The sequence below is a fragment of the Canis lupus genome, chromosome 16, assembly GCF_048164855.1.
Source record: "Canis lupus baileyi chromosome 16, mCanLup2.hap1, whole genome shotgun sequence".
Lineage (NCBI taxonomy): Eukaryota > Metazoa > Chordata > Mammalia > Carnivora > Canidae > Canis > Canis lupus.
The window spans coordinates 60,678,882-60,699,390 of NC_132853.1; the positions used below are offsets into that span (position 1 = coordinate 60,678,882).

The 20,509-nt window shown below is 60.5% G+C and overlaps 1 protein-coding gene across 2 annotated transcripts; it reads right to left on the reverse strand.

The window, feature by feature from the left end:
* Positions 1–336: 336 nt before the first annotated feature.
* NOTUM (notum, palmitoleoyl-protein carboxylesterase) lies at positions 337–7,084 on the reverse strand. Of its 2 annotated transcripts, none has more exons than XM_072782024.1 (11): positions 6,732–7,084; positions 5,753–5,805; positions 5,580–5,675; positions 5,106–5,166; positions 4,919–4,977; positions 4,485–4,587; positions 3,721–3,912; positions 3,527–3,627; positions 2,880–3,027; positions 1,917–1,964; positions 337–642 (listed from the first exon to the last, which is right to left on the reverse strand). In XM_072782024.1, the coding sequence occupies exons 1-11, from the start codon at positions 7,067–7,069 to the stop codon at positions 456–458; spliced, it is 1,386 nt and encodes a 461-aa protein (XP_072638125.1). In that variant the 5' UTR covers positions 7,070–7,084; the 3' UTR covers positions 337–455. The 2 variants fall into 2 exon arrangements, with proteins under 2 accessions (XP_072638125.1, XP_072638124.1); XM_072782023.1 differs by lacking the exon at positions 337–642 and adding an exon at positions 1,066–1,694.
* Positions 7,085–20,509: the final 13,425 nt, after the last annotated feature.

Here is a 20,509-nt window from a genome sequence, read left to right on the forward strand (position 1 = left end):
AGAAGCTCCCCATTCTGTGCACAGGCCTGCCGGCTCCTGACATCTGTGCTGGGGAGCAGGGTGTGGAGCCCAGGCTGACCCGGCGGAGACCTCCCTGTCACACCCTGCAGGCCGCAGCAACTGTATCTGTCCTTCCGGGCCTTAACAAAACCTACTTGAGGGACGCCCGGGTGGCTCCATGGTTGAGCATCTGCTTTCGGCTCAGGCCGTGGCCCCGGGGTCCCGGGATCGAGTCCCGCATGGGGCTCCCCGCAGGGAGCCTGCTTCTCCCTCTGCCTGTGTCCGTGCATCTCTCTCTGCGTCTCTCATGAATAAATAAGTAAAATCTTTAAAAAATAAAAAATAAAAACCAAACATGTCAGAGTGGGGGCGGGGCCCAGGGGGATTTTCGCCCTGAATCTACATCTTAGAATATGCCCAGGTGACCTGGTAAGAACAGGTACGAATGCAAACTTTTAAGAAAACGTTAGGGGACGCCTGGATGGCTCAGCAGTTAAGCATCTGTCTTCAGCCCAGGGCGAGATCCTGGAGACCCGGGATCGAGTCCCACGTCGGGCTTCCTGCATGGAGCCTGCTTCTCCCTCTGCCTGTGTCTCTGCCTCCCTCTCTCTCTCTCTCTGTACTCTCATGAATAAATAAAATCTTAAAAAAAAAAAGAAAAAAGAAAAGAAAGAAAAGAAAAGAAAAGAAAAGAAAAGAAAAGGTTAGCTGGCTAAGGAGTGTTTTCCTGGGGATGGTGAAATTTTGCGCTGTGTGAATGTCACTAGATTGAGAAGCATTGGCTGTGACCGCTGTGTCAGGGCCTTGCTTGTGCTGTGCCCATGACTGGTGTTTGCTGAGCGCATGGACGGAAGGAGGCTTTGGGATGGGACAGGTGGGGTGGGGGCCACGGACAGGATCTGTGCGTCCGGGGGTCGCGCCCAGTACCCCTGCTTCCCTGGGGATGGGGCGCAGGGTGTGTCAAGTGGCCAAGCTACCCATTCAAATAAACACGTCTGCAGGGTGAGGCTCTTTTGTTGTCTTTTTTTCTTTTTCATTATTTAAAAAAAATATGTTACAGAACAATATCATTAATCATATATTTCTTATTTTCCTTTTAAAAAAAATTAAAGTAATAAAAAAGTCACTTTATAAAATAATACAAAACGCCAAGAGAGGCTGGGGCTGGGCTCGGGGGACTTCCGGGCTGGTGGGCTGGAGCCCAGTGCTTGGGGCTCCCCAGCGTGGGCAGGAGGCAGGGCTGGGGGCTGTGGCTGGGCTCCAGGTGGCAGTGGTAGAGGGGCAGTGAAGGCAGCTGTGGGGCCAGCCGGGGCCCCGTCCGTCCTAGGAGGGGCAGTGGAGCCCATGGCGTGGCCGGCCCCAGCGCCAGCTCCCCGGGGCGGGACCCCTAGCTCCCGCTGCTCAGCATCCCCAGCAGCGTACTGGGCTCCAGGCCCTGCTGCTGCGCCACGGTCTGCACGTCGAAGCCCATGTGCATGAGGAACTGGGCCACGTTCATCTCCTGCCCGGTGAACTGGTCCCGGATGGTGGGGCAAGAGGGGTTGCAGTGGGGCCAGGGGCAGCTGTCCACCAGGTGGACGGGGCAGCCCTTCAGCGGGGCCTTGCTGGCCTTGTGGCCGTCATGCAGGCTTCTGTCCCAGCAGTGCAGCGCCCGGGGCAGCGAGGTCCCCTTCACCTGGACGTCCGTCCAGTGGCTGCAGACAGAAATCCAGGTGGGGTCACGCGGGGTGGCCTGACCAGGTGGAGGCAGGCCCATCTCAGCCACGTGGCTGGTTGTACAATTGGCACTGAAAGCCCTGGAAGGAAGCCCTTTCTACAGAGCTGGGGAAGCGGTGACGAGCAAGTGGGGGTGGGGCCGTGGGTGTTTGCAGGAGACCCAGATGCCATCTATCCCGGGCATGGGGAGGAACACTGACCTCCGGATGATGATCTCATGGGAGAGGCAGGCGGGGGCGAAGCTGGCCCTGTTGGGGAGGAGACAGCAGGCTTGCAGCGATCCCCTGGGCCTCTTCCCCACCCCACCCCCGTGCCCGCAGGTCACAGTAGCTCCAGCCCCCTCCCCCGGGCACCTCTCCTGTCCCTGGCTCCCATCCCCCCTCCATGGCTGCGCCTAGCCAGCTGCCCTCTGGACCAGGCCTTGTCCCCAGCAACCCACGTGCTCCCTGCTCACGCTCGTCTCTTCCTGCCTCCAGACCCTGCTCAGAGTCCACCCCTCCAGGGAGGGCCGGCTGGGCAGTGGCGGCAGGTTGACCCGGATGTGTGAGTATTTTGCTTTGTTCATTTAATAGACTTTATTTCTAGAGCAGTTTTAGGTTCACATCAAAATTGAGCAGGGATTTCCCGCGCACGCCCTCTCCACACGCACAGCCTCCCCCGCTTGTCAACACCACACCAAAGGTGTGCCTGTCACCACGGATGGACCTGCTCGGACACACGACGGTCACCCAGAGCCCGTGGCGCACATCACGGCTTGCCCTGCTCCTGTGCGCTCTACGGGTTTGCACACATGTGTGACGATGTGCGTCCACCCTCTTGGGCTGGATAGTTTCCCTGTCCTAAAACTCCTCACTGCTCTGTGTACCACCCCCTCCCCAGCTCCATCCCTGATTGTCTCACTGTCTGGTGCCTGCCTCCCGCCCCCCCAAATGTCACGGAGCTGGAATCGTACACTCTGCAGCCTTTTCCAGATCGGCCTCTTGCTCTTGGTAACATGCAGCTACGCTTCCTCCACGGCCTCCCATGGTTTGAAAGCTCTTGTTTTTAGCTGGGGAAACACCCCTCGGCTGGACGGCTGGACACCTGGACGCCTGGGAGACCACTCACGGTTCCCCCCGTATCTAGAGGGCTGAGTCGGGGGCGGGGGTCCCCAGGACACTCACGGCACATCCTTGAGCGTGTTCCGCAGCTCACGGCCCAGGTTCTGGATGTACAGCCACTGGCCCTCCTGCACAGGCTGTCCCGTGAGGTGCACGTTGTCCACGGTCAGCTGAGCCTCATCGAACAGCCACTGCACCACAAACACCGGGCCTGGGGGGCACAGCTCAGCTGGGCCTTGCCTCGGCACTCTGCCCCACCCCAGGCTCGGGGCGCCTGAGGCCCCGGCCCCTTCCCTGGTGGGCTCACAGGCCAGCTGAGCTCTCCCCTCAGAGTGCTGGCCGCCAGCCCCCCGCGGCACCCTTGTTACTCTCCCTCCCAGCCCGTCTTGGCCTGGCTCCCAGGGTCTCCGCTTTGACCACAACTTGGTGACCATGTCCCTTCAGGCGTGAACCTGAGGAGGACAGCCAAGGCCCCGCCCAAAGGCAGCACGTTCCCAACCGCGACTGTGGACAGGGTGACCAACTGTCCCGGTCGGCCTGGGCCCCAGTGGACTTGTGATGCTAAACCCAGGCCAGTCCCAGGCAAACCTGGCCAGCTGCGACCCAGCTCCCTCAGAGGGGGCAGTGGCCTCCGGGCTGGCCGCAGCCGAGACCAACGCTCCCAGCCCCCCACCCTGCCGCGTGCACCCCGACCGTGGCCGGCCCCTCACAGCGCAGCGTTGGGTAGACTTTGTAGCCAAAGAAGCAGTTCCACTCCTCGCCGGCCTTGAACTGGTGCCGACAGCGCTCCGGGACCACCCCGTTCCAGTACCTGGGCACACGCTGCGGGTCAGGCGGCGCCGCCCCCTCCCCGCCCATCATAGGCCCCGCGCCAGCCCGGCAGCGGTCCCCCGGCGGCCGGCACCTGATGCCTCGGCGTATGGCCTCCGTGGGCGCACAGGTGACGGTGTCGATGCAGTCTGTTCGGCGGTACTGCTTGTTGTCCAGGAACCAGCCCGAGTCCGCCAGGCCCCGCACCTGGATGGCCGGGTAGCCCAGCTCCTCCAGCTGCTCGGCCACGCGGTCCACGTTCAGCAGCACCCCTGTGCCCCCCGCGCTGCAGAGGAAGCAGCCCGTGAGGTCCCAGAGCCCGCCGGCCCCAGGCCCACGGCCGTGGACAGGCGCGTCCTGAACTGCCCACACATTCCGGATCATGTGGAAGACCCACAGGCCTTCTGGGGTCCCAGAGGCACAGGAGAGGCTAGCAGAGCCCCTGGCCCTGAGCCCACGGCAATGAGCCAAGTTGCAGGCCATCCCACTTGCTCCCACTCCTCTTTCCCTTCTCTCTCACTCTCTGACTCAGTTTCCTCATCTGCAAACCATGGCGAGATATGCGACCTCAGGCCCCTTCCTCTACTCTACAGATGTCCTCTGGGCCCCCGCACATTGCAGGGGCACAGCGACCAGGTGCTATCCCACTCACAGGGACCCCAGGCGTTAGAGAGGGCGCCCTGGTCCCCATAGTCCAAGCTTCCCTCGCATGCGCACCCACAGAGCCCAGAGGCGTCCTCTGGAGGCTTCCAGCTACCCTGGAGCAGAACCCTCCCGCTTCCTGCCCAGGCTGGGTCCCTCCTTGCCCTCCCCTCCCGCCCCACCCTGCACGCTCTGGCCCTGACCCGCCTGGCCCACCTGCTCCCTGCCAGCAGCAGCACCTTGGCCCCACTCAGCCCCTTGCCCAGGAGCTCTCGGACCACCTCCTGGATGATGAGGGCGCCCATGAAAGCATACTCGTCTGCGTGGGGGAGGAGGGTGGTTTCAAGGGGGGCCTGGACAGAGAGCAAGGCCTCCTACCTCCAGGTTGGAAGGAGGAGATTCTTCCAGGGGAGGGGGCTGGGATGAACGGAGGGAGGCGGTCAGGTGTCCCAGGCTAAGCTGGGGGCCCCTCCCCAGGGAACACGCAGGAGCGGGATCCCTGCAGCGGCCAAGCCAGCCATGGACAACTGACAGCAGGTGCTCGGGGCAGGCACCCTGGGACGTGGCGTCAGGGGATTAGAGGGAGTTATGAGACAGAAGCCCTGTCCTCCCCGCTTGGGCTTTGGGGGCAGGAAACGGAGGGGACTCACTCTTCTCAGACTTGGACGAAGCCCCACTCCAGACATCGCTGGAGCAGTAGGGGATGAAGCTGCAACAGGAGAACAGAGTGAGCTTGCCAAGACCCTCAGGAACAGGAACCCTCCCCAAGGAGGACCACCCCCCACAGACTCCCCAGGGAAGGACCCCCTCAGGAGGCACCCCGCTGCTCCCTCTTACACCATGTTGGCATTCCACCAGTGGGGGTTTTCCTCTGGCTGGGAGGACAGGATCCCGGTGCCTGGGGAAGGACAGAGGCAGGGGTTTTTCTGGGGGGAAGGGCTGTGCAGCGACCGGGGCTCCAGGACAGTGTGGGATGTGGGCCATCTTATTTGGCCACAACAAGGCAGGCAGGCCAGGCCAATCACTCGGACGTGACCCTTGCCCTCTTCCACCCTGCACTGGCTGCCTTGGCCCAAGGAGGACTGGTGCGCAGAGCAGCCATGGTAAGCCTCTGAGGTTACCTGCGGAATAAGAATGAAGAATGATAAGTGGGTGTCCGCTGACCTTAGGAGGGGGAGAGAACTGGGTGGGGGGCTCCCCAGGGCTCTAGAAAGCAAAGGGCAGGAGTTCTTTGGGAACTTGGAACTGTGAGCCCCACCCTGCCCCGCCCACCCCCCAGGAGGTGGGGGGGGCAGTCGGTGACCTGCTGACCTGTGCGGGTGCGCGGCCAGTCCCTGGAGCTCATGAGGCGCCTCATGGTGTCATAACGGGAGTCACAGTTCTCCCGGTTGAAGCAGTACCAGCCACCTGCGGGCACAGCCACCCTGTCAGTGTCTGTGCGCAGGGGCCTCTGCCCACCACGCCGCCTGGGCTCCCGGACGCACCTTCCAGAAAAAGAAGCCACCGCCGACTGCCCTTGGATTCCTTCAGGTAGTAGCTGCAAAGGGGGGGCGGGGACGGGAGGAATGTGAGGTCAGCAGGACCCAGCTCTGGGGAAGGAAAGGGTCGTTCCACCTGTTGCCCGGGCAGCGCGGGCCGCACGAGGGCGCCAGTGACCAGGCCCCGTGGACCGTGCGCGGCGCCGCCGGCAGCGACCGTCCCGAGAGGTGGCGCTGGCGGGGCGGGAAGGGCCGCGAGGGGCTGTGTGGTCCGTGGAAAATCCCCACGGCCCGCCCCGCGCGGGACCGCTGTAACCCTGGCGCCGGTGCCAGGAGCCGGGCAGTCTTCGCTGGGCTCAGGATCTCCCGGAACGCGCCAAGGTGCTCGGAGCCCGAAAAGGGCCCCCACTAGACGTGTGTGTGGGGTGAGGGCCTGACCCGCCAGTGGGGCGTGCGAGGTCACGGGTGTCACCGAGGCTCGACCCAACCTCTGGTCCTCCGGCCGTCGGGGCCCTCCCTGACTGTCAGGCGAGCATCCTTCCTCTGCACACTTCAGGGCTGGAGAGGGGTGGACGCCGCTCCCCCGTCCTCCGGTCCCACCTGCGCCCCTTTCCCGTCCCTCCGGCTGGCTGGGATCCCAGGCAGTCCCGGTGGCAGCGCGGAGGGGACTGGGGGGGACAGCAGGACTCTCCCCGCCCGCTGGGCCGCCTCCTCCTGCCGGAGCGGGCCGCTCGGGGACTGCATCTGCCCGCCCAGAGCCCGAAGGACGCTAGCAGAGGGGCCGGGCACGGTGACCCAGGGGTCAGTGCCCCCGCCTGCCCATCCGCCCGCCCGCGCTGCGAGCTGCCCCACCCCCGCGGGTCCCAGGGCCGGGCCCTCCGCCGGGGCGCCGAGGGAGGGGGCAGCGGGCGCCCAGCAGCCAGGTGGGGCGGCAGGCAGGGGCGCGGGGCGCGCGGGGGCGCGGGGGCGCGGGGGCAGGCCTCACCCGGCGGGGCTGCCGTCGTTGCAGGTCACCGACGTGTTGAGCAGGAGGTGCAGGCGCAGGTCCTCGTTGAGCTGCTGAGCCGAGCAGGGGTACAGGGACTGCGCCAGGCTCTTGACCTGCGCCATGAAGCTGTCCATGTTGCCCTCCACGGCCGTGAAGTCCAGCGGGAAGCTCTCCACCGGCTGCGCCGCCGCGGGGGCGGCCTCGGCGCGGGGCGGGGGCGGGGGCGGGGGCGGGGGCGGCTGCGGGCCGCGGCGCCGCCAGGTCTTCCTGGCCTCGCCGCCCCCGGCCCAGTGCAGCAGGCCCAGCAGCAGCAGCACGCGCACCCCTCGGCCCATGGCCGCGCCGCTCGGGCCCGCGGCCACCTGCGGAGAGCGGGCGGCCTTGAGGCGGCGGGGCCGGGCCGGGCCGGGGGCGGGCGGGGCGCGGGCGGGGCGGGCGCGGGCGCGGGCGCGGGCGCGGGGCGCTGCTGCCGGCTCGGCGTCGAGGGCGGCGGGGCTCGGCGCGGCGGGCGAGGGCAGCGCAGGGTCCGGGTGCGCTGGCTCCGGCCCGCGCCAATGAGCGGCGGGGGCCGAGCCTGGGCGTAGTTTGCGGGGGCCGCGGCGGCCCGGGTGCCCGCGCCTTAGATGTGCCGCCGCCGCCGCCCGCCCGGCCGAGGGGGAGGGGGGCGCGCTCGCTCCTTTCTTGGCGGAGGCATCGCCTTTTCTTCCCAAACCGCAAGCCTGACGGAGGGGCCTGGCCTATCCCGCCGCGGCCGCCGGAGGCGCTCCCGGCCGGCTCCGTGGGGGGCAGCGCGGCCCCGCCGTCCCGGCAGCCCCGTGCCCCGCGGCCCGCCCGGCGCCGCCGCCCCCGCCCGCGGGAGGCTGCAGGGGCGCGGCCAGCGGGGCTTCCTCGGCGCCCCGACTCCGCCGCAGCGCAGGGGCCGGGCCGACGGGCGGGGGCGCGGGGGGCGCGCTCACCTGCGCCGCCGCCGCTCCCCCCCCGCGCCCCCCGCGCCCCCCGCGCTCACCTGCGCCGCCGCCCCTCCCCTCCCCTCCCCTCCCCTCCCCCGCCCCGCCCCGCCCGCGCCCCCGCGCTCACCGCCGCTGCCCCGCGGCCCGGCTCCTCGGCTCGCCCGCTGGGACGCCGGCTCGGCTGCGCTCCCCCTCTGGCGCTGGCGCTGGCGCGGAGCCGCCGAGACTTTTATCCAGCGGGGCCCCCGGGATCAAAGCGACGGCGGACACGGGGCCCCGCGCCGAGGGGCCTCCGGGAGGAGCGGACAGGTGTGGCGCGGTCCCTGGCGCCCTCGCTGACCTGCGCGGCGCCACGGGGGAGTCGCCGGTCCCCGCGCCGGATGCACAGACTCTGCGCGGCCCTGGAACCCGTGGGGGCCGCCGCTTACCGGGCCTGGGGTGGGGCTTGCAGCGCCCCGGCCTGACCCCGTCAGCGCGGCACCCCAAGGACCCCCAGAATCTCTCCCTGCCCCGCCGTCGCAGGGAGGGCGGGGGCCCGGATCCGGGAGCAGCAGCGGGCTTGGTCTCCCTCGTTGACCTCCTCCCGACCTAGTTCCTCCGTCCCATCGCTCATCTCCTCACTGAGGACAGAATGAGATGCTCAGACATCAAAACGGGGAGGGGGGCAGGTGTTTGCTTAGGAGGCTGCTAGGCGGGGTGGGTGGGGAGAGAAAAAGAGCATTTATTCGCCCTCCATCCACACCCACAAAGTGTCACGGACAGCTTTCGCAGGACTCTCCTTACCCCTCCCCGCGGCGGTCCAGCGGCGGCATCACACCCGCGCTAAAGACAGGGATCCAGAACTGGGGGGGGGGGGGGGTACTGAGCCCCTTTCCTAAATCAGGGCAGTGGGGAGGCGGTGTCCCCTGGTGGGGCAGGGTCTCAGCGGCTGCTGGGGGCTCTGGCCCAGCTCCGCACCCAGCCTCCCGGATTGCTGCTGGCCCCAGCGCCCTCTGTCCTTCTCGGGAGGCCTGAGGCTGGGCGTGGAGCTGCGCACACAGCAGCCACTCTGGCTGCGCTCCAGACCCCAGAGGGTCCTTACAAGCCGGTGTTGGGGCACTTGAGGGGTGAGAGATGCTGTGGCAGAGCCCTTGAAGCCTAGGATGAGTCTGAGGTGCGCGGGAGGTTGACCTGGGCTGGGGTCATTCAGCTAAGGAGGGGGCAGGCTGTGTCACAAGCGCAGGTCCTCCCCACAGGCACCGTCAGGGCAGCCGTGTGCCCATGTTCCAGATGAAGGGAATTGAGACTCAGAGAAGCTAACAGAAGAGCTGACGATGAGCTCTCCTCATCCCAAAGTCCACACTGGCCGTCCCCCTGTCGTTGGTCTGTTTAGAGGCCGTGCTTAGGACTGGCCAGCCAGAGGCAGTAGCTTCAAACTTAGGTCCTGTCCAGAGGTATCTAACCTCCCCACCCAGCCCCCGCTGACCCTGGCTTCAGGGAGAACCTGCCCAAGGAGCCCTCTCCTTCTAGGAGCCTACTATTCCAAGTCCCAGGCGGGAAGTGCTACCTCCAGCCGGATGGCGCGACCACGTTGGGTTGTGCTTGCTTCACACTCACCTGGCTCTGAGTCATTTCCTGGCTGGGCGATTCAGGGCAAGGCCTGTGACCTCTGTCTGTGCCTCCGTTTCCTCTTCTTTAAAGCGGGGTAATGACCGTGCCTCTATCAGTGGTTCTTTTGTGGGATTACGGGAGCCCATGCGTGAAAGTGCTCAGCATGGTTCGCGGCAGGGATGGCGGTCACGATTGGCAACGAAATTCCAGGACACGGGAAGAGCACGCATATTATAGTCGCTGATGTGTGCCCTAGTGTGTCTTAGCCTGCGTACTGGACCGAAATGAGTTCCTGTTTTGGTTTGTTCAACATAACTAGCAAAATCGAAATGCTTTCCCCAGAGCTTCCCGGTCCATCTGTGTCTCCGCCTTCCCCAGTCCTGCTCCTTTAGAGCAGCAGCCCCGACCCTGGTGTGGCGGTGGGCTGCTCACACTCATCAGATGGAGGTGTGTCCTTGCACCCCCCCGCGCCCCAGGCCAGCTTTACCTTCCACGCCTCATACTCCTCCACTCAGAGTTTTCAACCCCTGGAATCTGCTGGGTCCTCCCAGGACAGCCACTCTGTCCAGCCACCCGGCCCTGGGCCTCTGCTTCCAGGCTGTCCGCACGCAGCCCAGCGACGGCCACCGTGGCCATGACGGGTGGGAGGAAGGGAGATCCACAGTTGAGCAGCAATGGGTCAGGTCCCACCGCACAGCCAGTAAGATGACTGTGGTCGAAAATGGAAAGGACAGGTGTCGGTGAGGGTGTGGAGAACCTGGAACCTGGGTGCTGCTGGCGGGAATGTAAAATGGGGCAGCTGCGGGGGGCGGGGGGGAGCGGGGAGCCAGTCTGCTGGCCCCTCGGTAGTTTGTACAGAAGAACATATGATCCAGTGATTCCACTCCGGGGTGTGGTCTTAAAAACATTGAAAGCAGGGGTCCCCACGAACGCTTGTATGTGACTGTTCATGGCAATGTCGTGTATGGTCGTCAGCAGGTGGAAAACCCAAATGTCCATCAGCAAATGAACGGATAAACAAATTGTGGTCTATGCTGCGCGTAATAAAATAGTATTCAGACGTAGGAGGGAACGAAGTACTGACACACGCCCCAAGACGGGTGAGCTTAGGAACATCACGCCGAGTGAAAGAAGCCGGAGACAAAGCGCCCCGTAGTGTACGATTCCACTTCTGCGGGGTGTCCACCATGGGTAATCCACAGAAACAGCCGACTGCTGGTTGCCAGACAGTGGGAGGAATAGGGAATGGGTACAAGGTTTCTTTTTGGGGTGATGAGAATGTTCCAAAATGACTGTAGTGGTAATTGTGCAACCTGGTGAACGTACTAAGTGCCATGGAATTCTATGCTCTAAATTTTATGTTCTGTAAATTTTACCTGAAAACGAAATCAAAAACAAAAACAAACCCTAAAGCGCCACTGCGTCTGACCCACGTTGGTCACCAGGCTGGACGTAGGACACCGGGTGACTGAAGCTGTGCGCCAGGTAAACTGAGTACCTGAATTGGAACAGGGGGGTGCCACCCAAGCTCTGGGAATTCTGGGCCGTGGGATGTGCACACCCCCATTTGCTCGTTAGACGGAAGTCTAGGGGACCCACACGGTGGGGGATATGGCGGCAGGACAGGGGGCCTGATTCCCCAGCCTGTGGTGGGGTCTCTGATCTTTAGGTTCATAATCTAAAGAGTGGGGACGACAACAGGACCTGCCTCCCAGGGTTATGGGAACGTGAAATGAGGCAGGACCTGCAGAGGCCAGTGAGCACATGCTACACGATGGCTGTTATTTGGTGTGGCTGCTGGCCATCTCTCCAGGACCAGGGGAGATCGAGGGCCTGGGTACGAAGGGCTCGTGGATTGTCTAGAGGAGGTATGGGGACAAGAAGCAGGAACAATGTCCCAAATCGCCTTGCGGCGGTGGCCCCCTGACCAGGGACACCACACGTGCTGGGCGCGGGGCTCGCCCTTCTCTGCCCTCTGCCCACTGCCACATGCAGTAGACTTTGCATTATTCCCGCCCCTCGGCTTCCTGGCTCCCTTTCGGGTGGGCAGCAGGTGCTTCTGGCTAAGCTTAGATCTGGCGTCTGCCCAGCTGCAAGGAAGCTGGGGAAATGGGAACCTGGCTGGGGAGCGGGGGGAGCTCCATTTCTTTAGGAGGAATATCCCCAGATACGGTTTGGGGGTGCAAGGGCTGGCCCTTGGGGAGAAAGATATGGGGGAGGGAGCCAAAGAGCTCAGTTGACATGTGACCCACTTGTGAACACGTGCCCATTTCCTGGGGATAACAGAGATGGAATATTTCAGAAAAAAAGCAAGGGCCCCAGGTGGGGCAGGCGCAGGGCCTAGACTGGCCAGAGGAGGCATCGGGGACAGGGGGAGGGCATGGGCACGGTGCAGGGTCGTCAGCGGTGCGGGGGTCCCACCTGGAGTCCCGTGTAGGGCCCCTCACACCAGTAATGGGACCAGAGGGCCGGGCCTGTGGGGACTCAGGCCATCTAGAAGCGGTGGGCTCAGTGCTATGGCCCAGATGTGGGATGGCCTGCGCCACACGCTGGCTCCCCCTGGGGCCCCGTGAGGGCCTGGACGCGGGTTTGGCTCTACGGGAGGGCTTTTCTGAGTTCCAGCTGTGGCCACCGTCTGGGCCCCAGCTGCTGCCTGCCGCCCGGCCACCTCACCACGCGCAGCCACCTGGGCAGCTCCGCACCGCACCCCGCTGCTGGCCGCTGAGGCCCAAGAGGCAGGGGAGCAGGGCAGACGATCCCGCTCCCCCCAGCTCTGAGAGGAGGTTCTGCTCCCAGCCGGTCAAGAGCCCATCTCTAGCTATGAGTTGGGGAGGGACCCCAAGCCAGAGCCTGCGATCACAGAATTTGAACCCCCTTTTGTTTCCCCAGAGCCCCCCACCCCATCCAATCGGCAATGCCCTTTGGCCTTGTTTCCTGGGACTTTGATCAGCAATACCACTTGCTTGGTGCAGTCGGGGCGGGAGGCCCTTATGGATACTTCTGGGTCTGAAGCGGGGACGTGTCCTCTTCTGGGAATCAGGTGGCCATTCACAGCCCAGCCTGAGCAGCCCTGGGGTCACCTGGCACAGGGGGACCATACATACCCTGTACCCTCTCATTTAGCAGGGAGAGCCCCCAGGGCCACAGGAGGAGGCTGCACCCCATCATCCTGCTGTGATCTTCCCTCCCTACCCCCCATGCCAGTGAGCAGAGGATCAGTGCAGGGTCTCTGGTCCCAAGCTCAACCCTTGGATCCCACCGGTCGCCTGTCAGGACCTGCTGGCCTTTCGGCACCCCTGCCCCCTCGTGCCCTCCCCGCGGGGCCTCAGCCGGTCCCTGGATCGTCCTGGCTGAAGGACCCTCCTGCGTGCTGGCAGCGGCTGGCCTTGCCTGGGCTGACTCTGGAGGGTCAGGGTCCACATTCCAAAGCTGGAAGGAGGAAGGGCATGGGGTGGGAGGCGCTTCCTGAAAATCCGTGGAGACAGGGCTCCTTGGGGCGTCACGGGAGTGTCCCCACCATGCGGAGCCTCACCGCCCGGGTGAGGGAGGGCGTCGGGGAGGTCAGGCTGTCCCAGGCCGGGTGCGGAGAGCCCCAGACGGCTCCTCCTTGGCCCTCCCAGCTGCTGGCTCCTCCACACCCTAATGAGCTTGGGGCCAGCTGGTCCCCGTCCGCGCGGCCTGCGGTCCCCTCGCGGCGGCAGTCGTGGCTGCAGGCCAGGGAGACCGGCCATGTGACCTTCGGCCCCGCCGCCCTCCCACCCTGTGATCTGCACGTGGCCCCTGGGGAGGCAGAAAGCAGCCCTCAGATCTCCCGGCTGGGAACCTCTCAGCGCGACATCAAAGGGGCCGTGGTGCGCGGGGGCGGCAGATGCTTCTCTTAAAGGACCACACCACTCTTTAATGCAAAGCAGATCCTGCGAACAGCTGTCCAGCTACCGCCTGGGACAGAGCACGGAGGACAGGCCGAAGGAGTGAAGGCAGCAGTCCCTGTCGTCCCGGAGCCCACTGCCTTGGCTGCTGCTGCGCGGCGCCGCTGGAGGGTCGCGGGCCCGGTGGGGGGCCCGAGGCACCGTCAGCCCCGCCGAGGCCCCCCTCCACGGCTGGGGTGGCACCGGGTTGTGGGTTATTCTGGCGGCCAGGAGGGCGGCAGCTTGGAAACTCCACTTGTTTCGTGACATCCACACTAGATCAGAGTAGCCGGTGCCCGGGTGAGCTGAGGTTCCTACCTGCCTGGGCCTCTGCCCTGCCTGGGCCTCTGCCTCCCTCCCGCCACATCCCATCCGCTCTGTGAAGCCCTGGCCCCAAGCTGTCCCCGGGGGGCGGGGGGGGGGACGCCAGAGGTGAGAAAACAAGAAAGTGGACCAGAGCGGCGGTGCGGAGGGGGTTGCCTGTGTTTCATTCTTTGGCAATGGGAAATCCCTGCCTTAGTGGGAATACAGGTATTTTCTAGAAAGGTCTGTGTTGGAAAGTAGATTAGGTTGGTTAAGTTACACTGCAATGTTGGGCAGCCCCTTTGGCTCAGTGGTTTAGTGCTGCCTTCGGCCCAGGGCCTGATCCTGGAGACCTGGGATGGAGTCCCACGTCGGGCTCCCTGCATGGAGCCTGCTTCTCTCTCTGCCTGTGTCTCTGTCTCTGTCTCTCGTAAATAGATAAATAAAATATTTTTAAAAAGTGCGATGTTACCGCAGTCACGTAAGTGTATATATAAATGCACTTAAATACATACGTATGGGGATCCCTGGGTGGCACAGCGGTTTGGCGCCTGCCTTTGGCCCAGGGCGTGATCCTGGAGACCCGGGATCGAATCCCGCGTTGGGCTCCCAGTGCATGGAGCCTGCTTCTCCCTCTGCCTATGTCTCTGCCTCTCTCTCTCTCTGTGACTATCATAAATAATAAATAAAAATTTATAAAAAAAAATAAATAAAAAATAAATACATACGTATGTGTTAAATGCAGTTTGCCGAATGGTAAGTGTGGTATGGGGCAGGGCTGTGCCTCCCCCTCCACTTGCTCCTTGAGGTAATAGGGGCTTCGGTTCCCAGGCCAGCCAGGAGCTTCTTACCCAGAATATATATAGCCCGAGGTCCTAATGGGACCACAGTTTGGAGCATCATTGCTTTGAAAAATACAGCCTTCGCCCCACTCGCAGGCCCAGGAAGAGGACCCCCCGCGGACCTCCTTCCTCAGCATTCGGTTTGGGCCGGGCCATCCTGAAGAGACTTGTGCAGCTTGGGCAGGGACCCGCCCACCTGGTCTTCTGGCCAGACTGGGGTCCTGTGGGGGCGCACTGTGGGGCCCCCACTGCCTGTGATGCTGTCTGTAGCTCAGCAGCGCCGAGCCTCCGTCTCCCGAGTGCTGACTGCCGCTGTTGGTCTCCTTCCACAAGCGGTGAACCGAGACCCAGGCAGCCAGGACGACAAGCCCCGGCCGCTCCCTCGGCTGCCCAGATGCTGAGACATCCCCTAAACGTCCAATCGGGACAGTTGGTGCTCTGGATGCAGCGCACGCGGAGGGAGAGGCGGTCCCAGAGCGGGTCAGGTGGGCCACGGGGAAATGAACAGACGAGGGCACAATTTGTGCCATCCGTTGTGCAAGAAGGAGGGAGAGACAGAATTCACACCTGTGTCTCCTTAGGATTCTGACGCACACGCTTGTCTTTGCAAACAGACACGCAGGAAGACTACCCCAGAACTAAAAGAAAATGGTTTTCTCTGGGGTGAGTAGGAATGGACCAAGAGGGAGTGACCCTTTCTGGCTGTCTTGTTTTACACCTATAACATTTGAATCACATGAATATTTTGCTAACCAAATATAACATTCAATCAAAAAAGATGAAAAACGACTCCAGGATTCAGAAATAAGTGAATCTATGTAGCAGACAAATACAACTACACAGAAAAAGAGAATTGATTCAAACAAAATTTGAACACAGTACCCTGTATTTTTTTTTAAGATTTATTCATTTGGGAGGGGGGGAGAGGGAGAGAGAGAGAGAGAGAAAGACAGAGACACTGCACGTGGGGGGAGGGGCAGAGGGAGAAAATCCTCATGCGGACTCCCCACAGAGTGTGGAGCTCAAGCAGGGCTTGATCCCATGACCTGTGAGATTGTGACCTGAGCTGAAACCAAGAATCAGACACTTAACCAACGGAGCCACCCAGGCGCCCACACAATAATCTGTATTTCTTTAGTGGTATACATTCTAAGGACAAAAATTACTACAAAGAGATCTCCAAATTTCATGAGTAGGTCAGTAGTCAATAGATTGGTGTAGTAATTCTGTAGCTATTTGGAGGGAATGTGGGGACAGAGAATGTTAGTAAATATACTGATGTTACTGAAAACAAACCTCACTGTGGAGAAAGGGATATTTGCCTGGACCATGTAGATTTGCTTTCTTTCCTTTTTAGAACAAAAATGGTTGAACGTTGGCAATTTCGTATGATTCAACCAAATACAAATATGGGATGAGGGAAGAGGAAAATCTGGCCGGGGCCTGGTTTGGGGAGACAGACATTCAATGTGTTCAGGATGCTGGCTCTGTCCCTGGCAAGGCCGCGGAAGACAGGGGCACTCACTCCATAGCACTGAGCACACTTAGCTCCAGGCCTTGGTTTCTAAAACCCGTTCTCCTCTTTTGGAGACTAGGGCTTCCTTGAGAAATGGTGGATTCAGGGCTGGGATGGAACATTCTGGATAAGCCTAGGACATCTGAAGTGACAGAAGCAAAGAAGTACTCAGAGAATAATGGAAATAGGTCAAAGGGATGCAGGGAAGAGGTCACTGAGAAAGGTGCCTGTGGACTAGAGGTTGGTATCAATGGTAGATTTCCCAATGATAAAACAACTGGGTGACATGTTACAACTGCTGAGTCTAAGAGGACACAGGAGTTTCTTGTACTGTTCTTGTGACATTCTTCTAAGTTTAAAGTAATATGAAAATAAAAATCAGCCTCTCCCATACGAGCCAGCTTGAAGGGGGTCTCATTGGCCAAATTTTGATCAGTTTGAGCATCAAAAAGAATAATTGAAGGAAAAAAAACTATGAATTCATATTAACATTTTTTTTCATATTAACATTTAAGAATTTTTTTGGGGGGCAGCTGGGTGGCTCAGCGGTTGGGCATCTGCCTTTGGCTCAGGTTGTGATGTCAGGGTCTTGGGATCAAGTCCCACATTGGGCTTCCTGCAGGGAGCCTGCTTCTCCCTCTGCCTGTGTCTCTGCCTCTCTATGTGTGTCTCTCATGAATAAATAAATAAAATCTTTAAAATAAATAAAATCTTTCTTTTCCTGGGACCCTGGGATCATGCCCAAGCCAAAGGCAGATGCCCAACTGCTGAGCCACCCAGGCATCCCAATAAATAAAATCTTAAAAAAAAAAAGTTTTGGGCAGCCCAGGTGGCACAGTGGTTTAGCGCTGCCTTCAGCCCTGGGCCTGATCCTAGAGACCTGCAATCGTGTCCCACGTCGGGCTCCCCGCATGGAGCCTGCTTCTCCTTATGCCTGTGTCTCTGCCTCTCTCTCTCTCTCTCTCTGTGTGTGTGTCTCTCATGAATAAATAAACAAAATCTTTAAAAATTTTTTTAAGTTGGTTTTTTTTTTTTTTTTTTTTAATGGAGAGGAAGTGTTTCTTGACCACAAAATGCCTGTTACATGTAAAGGAATTGGTAAAGTTAGAAAGTCATGACTTTGCAATCATAAACGTAATGAAGGATTCAGACAACAGCCATTCATGGGAGGCTAACACCCTGGGTAAATGGCTTTTGGAAAAACATATTTACAGTGTCAAAAAATTGCCCCCACATGGCTTGTTCACTCCACAAAGGACCTAGCCATGGAGGAATCTGGCAGACTCACTTGGACCGAGGGTCCAGAATGCACTGCCCATTAACAGGACAAGTCGATGTCCTAGATCTCCCAATGGGCTGTCGCCTGCCCTGCCTCGCTGCTCTGAATGTGTAGCCCCAAAAGGCAGATCCAGACTATGGAACAGTCTAGAGAAAATGGGTCTGGGTTTGTCACAAAATGCGAGTGTCATGAAAAATTAAAACAAGCAAAACAAAAGATGGAGCGTCTGTTGTGGATTAAAGGAGCACAAGCAGATGTGACGACCAAAGGCAATGTGACAACCAGCTGTAAAGGACCATTTTGGGACAAGGGCAGTGCTACAGTGAAGCCTGTGTTAAATAATGTCATTGTATCCATGACTGCATGCCCGTTGGGTGCATGCAGAGAAGTAACAGAAGGTTCTGGTTCTTAGGAGGAGCTGATGAATTATTTGGAGAGAAAGTGCCAGGATATCATCAACTGACTTTCAAATATAAATACATACGCAAATATAAATGCACAGAAAAAAGACATATGACGAGATGTTAACAGTGGTCATCTAGAGAAAAGTATACAGAAGTGTTGGAAAGTAGTAACTTCCTATGTATTAAGTATTAGCTTTTCTCTAGATGTCATTTTTTTTAAAGATTTTATTTATTCATGAGAGACACACAGAGAGAGGCAGAGACACAGGCAGAGGGAGAAGCAGGCTCCATGCGGGGAGCCCGACATGGGACTCGATCCCAGGACTGGGATCACCTGAGCTGAAGGCAGATGCTCAACCACTGAGCCACCCAGGCATCCCTAAGTAAGTAATCTCTAAGCCGAACCTGGGGCTTAAACTCATGACCCTTGAGATCAAGAGTCACACACTCCTCTAACTGAACCAGCTGGGTGCCCCTATAGATGTCATTTTTTATTTTTTAAGATTTTATTTATTAGAGAGAGAGAGAGCGCAAGCGAGAGAGCTAGAGAGAGCATGAGGGAGGGTGGGGTAGAGGCAGAGAGAGAAGCAGACCCTCTACCTACCAAGGAGCCCAACACAGGGCTCGATCCCAGGACCCCGGGATAATGACCTAACCTGAAGGCAGATGCTCAACCACTGAGCCACCCAGGCGTCCCTTGCCCACCATTTCTAAAAATACTGTTTCCATAAAGCTCTGTCGCTGGAGCTGTACAAGATGCCTGCAGCCGTCGGGGAGTGCCTTTATATGCCCCCGCGCACTCCCCCAGGGAGCCCCCAGGTTGCTCCATATTTTGGTGTTTTGTTTTTTTTTTTTCCCGTATTTTGTTCTTTCAGATCGTTGTGCCCGTGTGTTCCACCACTCCCCTGTCGAAGGACATCTGGGCTCATCCCAGTTTTTTGGTATTGCAAATAAAGCTGCTGTGTACGTTAATGTACAGACCTGTCCTTTTTTGAGATACCAAATCAGAAATGAAAAACAGGAGCTGCAAAAAGACACTGAACAAACACCTAAGCAAAGACCCCCTTCGGGACACGTGGGGGGCTCAACGGTTAAGCATCTGCCTTGGGCTCAGGTCATGATCCTGGGTCCCGGGATCGAGTCCCACATCGGCTCCCCGCAGGAAGCCTGCTTCTCCCTCTGCCTGTGTTTCTGCCTCTCTCTGTGTGTCTCTTAGGAATAAATAAATAAAATCTTAAAAAAAAATAAAACTTTCCTTTAAGGCCTTGCAAACCTCCCAAAGATGACATTTGGCCCCGTGGTCTCCGGTGGCCTCTGATGTGATGTGTGACATCCTGGAATCTGGGTAGCTGGAGGCTGTGCCTGAAATGCCTGCAGGAGGTGTTGGAGCGGCAGTGAACCTGCTGAGGTGCAGAGAGGAGCTGAGGAAGGCAGGTGCGGGGACAGGCCTCTCAGTAGAGCAAACGCACGGTCCCAGTGTGGGTGGCCAACCCCGAGCATGCAAAGTCCCCAAAGGCAGGTGAGGGGCCTTCCCACTGTGGCGGGGATCTGGCATGTCCAGGACCTGAAATTTTGGCTCTGGCTTGAAGTACACCCCTGTCCCGGGGTGTGGGGGCACTGCTGGGTGTTTCTTTCCTTGAGAGGCTTGTCAGGCGGTGGGTGCAGCACGCTGGCTCCAAGCAGGCATCCGGAGGTCGTTTCCAGGGCTTGTCCACAGGTGCCTCACTGTGCCCTGGTCTTCACCAGCCAGGCCACTGAGGGGGGCGGGTCCCCCGGCTGTCCCACCTCCCACCGCCAGAGCCAGGTGAGAGTCGGCAGCAGGAGGCGAAGGCACATTTCAGGGGCTGGGTTTGCTGTACCATCAATGGTCAAGCAGATGTTTGCCAAACACTTGCCCCATGCCCGGCTCTGCTCTGCGAGCCGTCCCAGCTAAGGGCCCCACAGGTGGTAAGAGCAGCCAAGTGAACAAGTGCCAACGGCCTGTCCCTGTGGATCGAGGGAGCCCCGGCAGGCTGCCATGTGGAAGAGGCTGGGCTGAGGACGACCTGTGGCCCTGCTGCCACAGAACTGCCTGTGGGGGCCCTGATGGGCTGAAGGCTGGGGCGGGAGAGCTTGACAGGGCAGTGACCACAAATGCCCGAGTGTCTGCTCCAAACCCCAGTGTGCCCAGCTACACACAGACAGCTGAGGACAGGAGTGGGCAGGGCAAGGCGATAGTGAGGAAGGGACAGGGCAGCAGGCGTTGTCTCTGAGCCACTGAAGACCTGGCAGTGGCTGGTAATGGGGCTTGACCAGATGACCTCCTAGGTCATCTCCTGGAGATGCGACATCTCCAATGTCCTGTGATGCTCCGCGGCCTCGAGGGAGGGGCTCACCCTGGGGAGAGGGCTCAAGGAGACACCCAGGTCCCCCTGAGTGTTGGGCTGCACCTGCGCCATCAGGCTGGACTAGCACAGGTGTCCCTGGAGCTGCAGCCACCCTCGACCTTTCCTGGTTTCCTGTCACAGGCTTGCAGGGTCTGCGTTGGTCAGTACGTGGGTGCAACATCTAGGTGGACGTGGGGCAGCACCCACACAAAACGGCAGCAGGATCCCAGACTCCCACAGGGCAGCCTGGGTTTGGGGACAAGTTCTGGCGCAGTGAGCCCGGCAGCCGGCGGGCAGAGGGCTGGTCTGACTTTCACTGATTGCACGCTCTCCGGTCCACAGGCGGCCCCAGGGGCCGGGGACAGTGGGCGGGCGCTGGAGCCGGGGGCGAAGGGCAAGCGGGGCCCAGGCCGGCGGGGCTGGTAGCGCGCGGCGCCGGGTGGGGGGTCCGCGGGCGACCCCGCGCGCGGCGAGTGCTCAGGTGCTCCGCGAACGCGTCGGGGCGGGGCGGGGCCAGGCTGGGGGCGGGGCCAGGCTGGGGGCGGGGCCAGGCTGGGGGCGGGGCCAGGCTGGGGGCGGGAACGGAAGCGCGCGCGCGCCCCGCCCCTCAGAACCCG